Genomic DNA, 7,500 nt, shown 5'->3' with positions numbered 1-7,500 from the left:
AATATTTATTAAACATATTTATTTCTAATTTTAATGTATTCTTCTATCTGCTTCTCCCTTTGAATTATTTTTATCTCAAATAATATACAATGTGTGATACACAAATGTATTGTTACACATCGATGTGCATTTATTTGTAGGTCTGATAATCCAATTCATTATGGGCTCATGGTTGTAATGGAAATCTAAAAAAATGACGAAAAATTATTGTCCATTACAACAATGTTAAAATAGGCATATAAGAACGTTCGGATATCAGGCCTGGATATATATATATATATATATATATATATATATATATATATATATATATATATATATATATATATATATGGTTGTAGTAGTAATGATGATGTGGTGTGGGTGGTTGTAGTAGTAGTGATGATGTAGTGGTAGTGGTTGTAGTAGTAATGATGTGGTGGTGGTGGTGGTGGTTGTAGTAGTAGTGATAATGATGTGGCGGTGGTGGTTGAAGTAGTAGTGGTCGTGATGAAGATGCGGTGGTGTTGGTTGTAGTGTGTGTGTGTGTGTGTGTGTGTGTGTGTGTGTGTGTGTTAGAGAGAGAGAGAGAGAGAGAGAGAGAGAGAGAGAGAGAGTGCTAAAAGTGCATCAAGTGATAAGTAGAGCAACACGAACTTTAAAAACTAACAAGGCTAAAGTTTGAGGTCAAAGTATCTGTTATTAGCTATTATTGGCAAGTGCAGGAAGGTGAACATAAAAATTAATCCAGTGAGCGCAATTTATTGATTTGAGTATGTGTGCGTGTGTATGTGTGTGTGTGTGTATTTGTGTGAAGGTGGAGAGAGAGAGAGAGAGAGAGAGAGAGAGAGAGAGAGAGAGGGGGGAAGACAGCGAGAGATAGAGAGAAAGAGGAAGAAAGACAGAAAGAGAGAGAGTGAGAGAGAGAGATAGATAGATAGAGAGAGAGGGAGATAGATAGATAGAGAGAGAGAGAGAGTGAGAGAGAGATTTTAACTAAATTTGTTTAAAGCGTTTTTACGGCGCTTGCAACATTGGTTGCAGTAGTATTGGTGGTGGTAGGGTTGGCGTTGTGGTGTTTGTAATAGTAGTTGCAGGGATGGTGATGTGAGGGTGGTGGTAGAGATGATGAAGTAATAATGGTTGTAGTTGTCGTGGCATGGATGGTGATAATAATAATAATAATAATACACATTTATATAGCGCTCATTCTCGTGTAAAACACAAGCTCTGGGCACTTTACAATATAAATATCAATTTTAAGTGAAAAAATAAAAAAATAAAATAATAACAACAATAACAATTCATAGCCAAATCAAGGATTCATATAGAGTCAAGAAAAACAAATACAGTAAAAATGTGTCTTGAGATTCTTTTTAAAAGTAGGTAAAGACTTGCACTCCCTCAGACCACGTGGTAGTTCATTCCAAATCTTGGGGCCGAAACAAGCAAACGATCTATCACCAAATTTTGTTCTTGATCTTTTTTCCGAAATTTTCGTTTGGTCATTACATGATCTTAAAGTGTAATTTTCAAATTTACACATGACCACGTGATCTGTGAGATATGCCGGTGCTATACCAGCCAAACACTTATAAACAAGACACGCTGCTTTGTAATATGTGCGCTTTTCAATGGGCAACCAGTGGAGAGAGGCCAACAAAGGGGTTGCATGATCAAATTTTTTTTTTGCCAAAAACTAATCTTGCTGCACTGTTTTGCAGTAGTTGCAATTGTTTAATAGAAGCCTGAGGCAAGTTGACAAGCAGCGAGTTACAATAGTCTAGTTTCGAAAAAATGAGGGAAACAACCAATGTTTTACATGTTCCAATTGCAATATACTGACGGATCGAACTGATTTTCTTCAATTGAAAGTATAAAGATTTACAGAGAGCAGAAATGTGAGCTGACATTTTCATTTCTGAATCAAAATAGACACCCAAATTTTTCACAGTCTTTGAAACTTTGATCTTTGTGATGTGGTGGTTGTTGCAGTAGTGGTGGTAGGGATGGTGATGTGGTGGTCGTTGCAGTAGTGGTGGTCGGGATGGTGAAGTGATTGTAGTAGCAGTGGTGGTAGTGATGGTTGTAGTAGTAGTGATGATGATGTGGTGGTAATGGTGGTTGTAGTTGTAGTAGTAGCAGTGGTGATGATGACGATGTGGTGATGGTTGTTGTAGGAGTGGTAGTGATGATAGTGTGGTGGTGGTGGTTGTAGAAGTAGTGGTAGTGATGGTTGTGGTTGTAGTAGTAGTGATAGTGATGATGATGTGGTGGTGACGGTTGCTGCTGTAGTGGTAATGATGATGTGGTGGTGGTGGTTTTACTTGTAGTGGTAATGAAGATGATGTTGTGGTGGTGGTTGTATTAGTAGTGACTGGACGGGACGGGGGGCCGGGGGGGGGGGGTATCCTTGGAACAATTAAACATCACCGGAATTCGACGGAAGTTGCCCGTAACCCGGAATTTTTGGCTCCAGACCGGATTGTTTTTCCAGTAAGGAGTTTTGGCATCACTGAATCTGGCATGAGCTTCGATTATACAGTTGATAATGTACATACACATTTTTGAAATAATCCAAGTATTACCTTTGAAGTTATTCATTATTATGTAAGATCTCCTTAACATAAATAAAATACTCGAAAACATTTTTTTAATGCGGACAATTTTATGACATTGCTCACTTTTTGAAGAATTTTTTGTATCTAAATAAAGAATCAATGAAATAAGAATTTTAATGTGACATTTTTGTCTTATTTATTAGAGGAAATACGGTTTCAAAATGCCAAAAGTTAAAGAAGGATTTATAATTTCAAAGTACAGTTTAGAAACTATGTGAAGCCGGGTGGGCAGGGAAAGAAATATCAAGAAAGAGGATGGGAGAGGAAGAGAAAGAATGAGAGAATAAAATACACACACACACACACACATACACACACGTGAGAGAGCGAGCAAGAGAGGAGAGGAGAGAGAGAAAGAGAGAGAGAGAGAGAGAGAGAGAGAGAGAGAGAGATTGGGGGGGGGGGGGAAAGAGAAAGAAAAAGATGCAGCTAGACAAAGAAATAATAGCACTTGGTGTGTACCGAAATGCACAAACACACACATGTGTAACACACGCATGCTGACGTCATGACACACCGCCCGGGCATTTTAATGGTCAACAGGCGCATGTGATGAGCGTTGACCAATCAGAATCATTCATTTGTAAAGTTGTCAAGGAAAAACCTAGACTTATTTACAGTTTTTAAAGTTCATTATTGGTTGAACCATGGCATTGTGGAAACAGTCATGCTTACTCTGAGATAGATAAGGACACGCCCTTTGCTGTGGTATCTTACATCTTATTGGTGGAGGAAAAGACTTAATATTACTAAGCCTTGGAAATGGTGGCTCTCTGAGAGAAAGTCAACTCTTGTTTTGAATGTTTCACTGATAGTTGCATTTTTAAAACTTTAAATATATATAATTTATCGTCAATACTTATGTTGAATTATTATGTTTTTATGTAGAAAAATGATTGTAGTTTATGAAACAACCAAAAACTGAAATTTGATCATTTTGACCATTTCCACTTTATAACCGGTTTTCTTCGTTTTCCAAATCCCGACTTAATACCGCTTCGAGGCGTAGAGTCACATATGTGTATGTGTTTGTGTGTGTGTGTGTGTGTGTATGTGTATGTGTGTATTTGTAGGTCGTTTCATATGCTTATTTTAAGGGCATTTAAAAAACACTTGGTACAATTTGAAGCCCTTTTGCTGAAAATCGTTGGTCGAATCAGTGAAATAAATAACAATGTGAAATTGAATGTAAGTTTCAATTTAGTATACGAAAACAGATAAAATGGACGTTTCGTGTTTCCCCTTTAACAACAAAACAAGATGAATAACACTACAGACGAATGAGATAATGCAGTAGTGGCGTTGTTAAGACGAATAAACAAAAACATCGGTGGGCAAACTGTTAAACATAAAATTGTTTGTACAGAGTTACAACAACAGAGACTCTTTGCCCAATAATGATCAAACTGTTTAACAGAAAACTGTTTGTTTGTTTTTAGGCTGTAAACGACGCTTTGGATCACTACATAAGCACCCCTTGCTCGCTTCTCGATGATTACCGCAACCCAGCACTAAAATAAAAAAATTTTTAAGTGATGTTTTGAACGTTTTTCTTTATGGATCGAATGTTGGAAGATCACAGAGAGTATCATCCAGAAACTTGATTTATTTCGAAACATATGTGTGCGACGAATCTTCAAGATATTCTGGCCAAACACAATCTCAAATGAGGACCTGAGAGCGTGAGCTGAAGTTGAGTCTCTGGAGAGTCTCATTAAAAGGAGAAGATGGCAAAGGTTGGGGCATGTCTGTCGCAGACCTGATGAAATACTGATAAGAAAGGCACTGCGATGGACAACCCAAGGAAAGAGGAAGCGAAGCCGCCCCCAGAAGATTTGGAAACGAACCGTAAAGAGGGACCTAAACCAGAGATGTCTGTCAATTGAGATGGCCCCAAGAATAGCTGCTGGCAGGAGCAGGTGGAGATCTCTTGCATCGCCTCAAGTGCCATCAGGCCCGGAGAGGAGTGAGTCCTGTCCAATTCTGACATACAAATACGATTGTTACTAGTCCGTATCTTGCCTTTTATACTGGTTTTCGTTCCGGGGTAATCAACCCTCTGGCTCTTAGAACTTATTTCAGGTATCGTAACGCATAATATATTTGTGTATTAAACGGTGATAATGGCACAAAAATATATATCTTAACTCTGAGTTACGACAATTTTAGTTCTGTTACTCCTCCTCAAAATATCAAATCTCGACATCCGATAACATTGCTTCCAATAAAATATTGTCAAATTATCGTAACTTTAATAACTCATAATCCAAGCAATATATCGTTTTTTTCGCCACTTTTTAAATAAGATTACTAAATTTCACGGGTATCCAAGGACTATCGTGAATTTTTACGTTTTTTGTCTCTCCTGAAAAGTTGAGTTTTTAAGATACGATAGTTTTTGCACCCCCAAAAAAAATCTCTCGGCAAATCCATAATCTCTGTCTGTATTTCACGTAATGTATTCACGTTTTAATTGTTTTTGTTGTTGGCTAAAGAAGGATTTTGAGCCCGAAACGTTCCGTGTTTAGTTAAAATAAACAGTCAACAGCTTCTGCTAGTCTAGCATTCATGCTCATCAGTATGGTAATGATTCATTTATGTCTTTGGCGGTGGCATATTATAGACAACTTGCATACAAGCGCAGTCCACGGATGTATGTCTTTGGTAGGTCATATAGTATGTTTGATAAAAAAAAAATTGAGGATGACAAAACTTAATAACTTAGTGGCATGTTATCACAGAATCATGCAACACATGCCAAAGGATCCGCCATCTTCTATATAGTTGTTTGGTGTTAATTTTGATATATCTCTATTTCACTTCAATAATTCTCAACAGTCCAGTAAGTAAAAGTAATGCTTTTTTTCTGAAAACGTCACATTGAACACAGATCTGAGATGTTTTGAATGCAAAGGTTGAAACGATTTTCCAAGTTATAGAACAAACAATGAACCAAATAAACGTAAATGAAGAAAATATACATTTAATAATATTATGGGCTGTTAAGTTGATGGTACTGAATCATATTCTAAATTTGCGGCCTTTTGATCAAAAACTCGAATGCAAGACCAATATTTGGGACATTTTTCAACAATGTTTGAAAACAATTATATGCGAGGGAATCAGAGGGAATAAGCGTGGACATCACTGTTTGGGTTTCTTCATGAAAACAGTAACTGAAATAGACTGAAATGCTTAACTCTCTCTTTACCGGCCATTTTCCGGATTGTCCCAAAAACTCCAAACCCAACCTATACAAAAATAGATTTATTTCACTCAAACACAAAATCTGTTAGTTCTTGCTGTACATTTTTTTTTTGCTGAACGAGCTCTTCAACACAGTGTTAATATACTTTAACCATAGCAAACATTTTTATTCAAATATTATGATGTACAAAGGAAAATAGATTGAGAAATATGTTGGCTGCATCGTAACGAATATGACGATTTTCATATGGGTGGTAAGGAGGGGGTTAACCAAAGAATATAATGCGTTATTATAATCATTGGGTTAATTGAACAAAACTTTTAAAAATTTCCAATCATTTGATACATGGTTTGTTCAAATGTGTTAATTCATTGACGAGATATTTTAATTCATAATGTCATTTTGTCATGTGAATTCTCTAATTCTCAAATTCTCTTACAAAATATGTCACTGCAAATGGCCAATAACTCTTTAATTTTAATGCCTGAGTCAAAAGGGGTAATGTATGTGACGTAAATGGACATGGTGAAAGTTTTACGGTCATCATTACTCATCAGTAACTGACAACACTCAATTAGGCTACACGGTAATACAAGGCGAAGTTATTGACTTTCACCATCACCATCATCATCATCATCATCATCATCATCATCATCATCATCATAATCATCATCATCATAATCATCATAATCATCATCATCATCATAATCATCATAATCATCATCATCACCATCATCATCATCATCATCATCATTATCATCCATTCTCCTCCTCCTCCTCATCATACTCATCATCATCATCATCATCATCATCATCATCATCATCATTATCATCATCATCATCAACATCATCATCATCACTTACCATATGCCTTTATCTCACAAAGTGCATAATGCTTCGTCCCCTTGCATTTGTCCTTATCCCATTGTTTTCTGTTTCCTTGAACAACTCCACATAACTCAGTGTCATGGTCCCATGATTTCGCCCTGTTGTACGATGCCTGGTGAGATTTTGTTTTAAAATGGAGTATAGATAGAACAAAGATGACGTCACTCAGGGTTTTGTTATTGTTTTTTTTTTTTTGCCATCCGCATTTATGAGTAATGCTAACTAAACTGTATTAACTCGACTATAAACGGTCATGGATACACACTGTTTTGTGTTTTGGTCCGTTATACTTCCGGATGGCAATGTTATGAGCTTCTTAGCCAAGCGCATAGTAGAATGCTCTTGTCTAAGAAGCTCACAACATTGTCATCCGGAAGTATAACGGACCAACACACAAAACTATGTTTAACCATGAACGTTCATAGTCTGGTGAATACAATTTAGTGAGAATAACTCATAAACGTGGATGGAATAAAAAACAATAACAAATACCTGAGTGACGTCATCTTCGTTCTATCTATAGATAGCATGCAGATGACGTCACTCAGGCCTTTGTTATTGTTTTTGCCATCCGCGTTTGTGAGTTGTTCTCACTAAACTGTATTAACCAGACTACAAACGTTCATGGTTACACAGAGTTTGTGTGTTGGTCCGTTATACTTCCGGATGGCAATGTTGTGAACTCCTTGGCCAAGCGCATTCTATCTATACCATAACCACCCTCATTACATACTTACTGGCCCTATCTGGTAACCTTCCAGTTTGTGAGTATAGATGGAACGAAATTGACGTCGCTCAGCTTTG

At 36.9% G+C, this 7,500-nt stretch overlaps 1 protein-coding gene across 2 annotated transcripts in view; it reads right to left on the bottom strand.

Annotated features, from left to right (window-relative positions):
* Positions 1-7,500, bottom strand: part of LOC144957754 (macrophage mannose receptor 1-like) — a 96,873-nt gene that overhangs the window by 68,609 nt on the left and 20,764 nt on the right. For both annotated transcript variants that reach the window (XM_078889149.1, XM_078889150.1), the window contains exon 10: positions 6,673-6,808. In XM_078889149.1, the coding sequence (XP_078745275.1) occupies positions 6,673-6,808 (136 nt within the window). The remainder of the gene's footprint in view (positions 1-6,672; positions 6,809-7,500) is intronic.

Source organism: Berghia stephanieae, chromosome 12 (genome assembly GCF_034508935.2).
Source record: "Berghia stephanieae isolate SIO BIC M18660-M18661 chromosome 12, UCSD_Bste_1.3, whole genome shotgun sequence".
NCBI classification, from domain to species: domain Eukaryota; kingdom Metazoa; phylum Mollusca; class Gastropoda; order Nudibranchia; family Aeolidiidae; genus Berghia; species Berghia stephanieae.
This window is presented reverse-complemented; position numbering and strand designations above follow the sequence as displayed.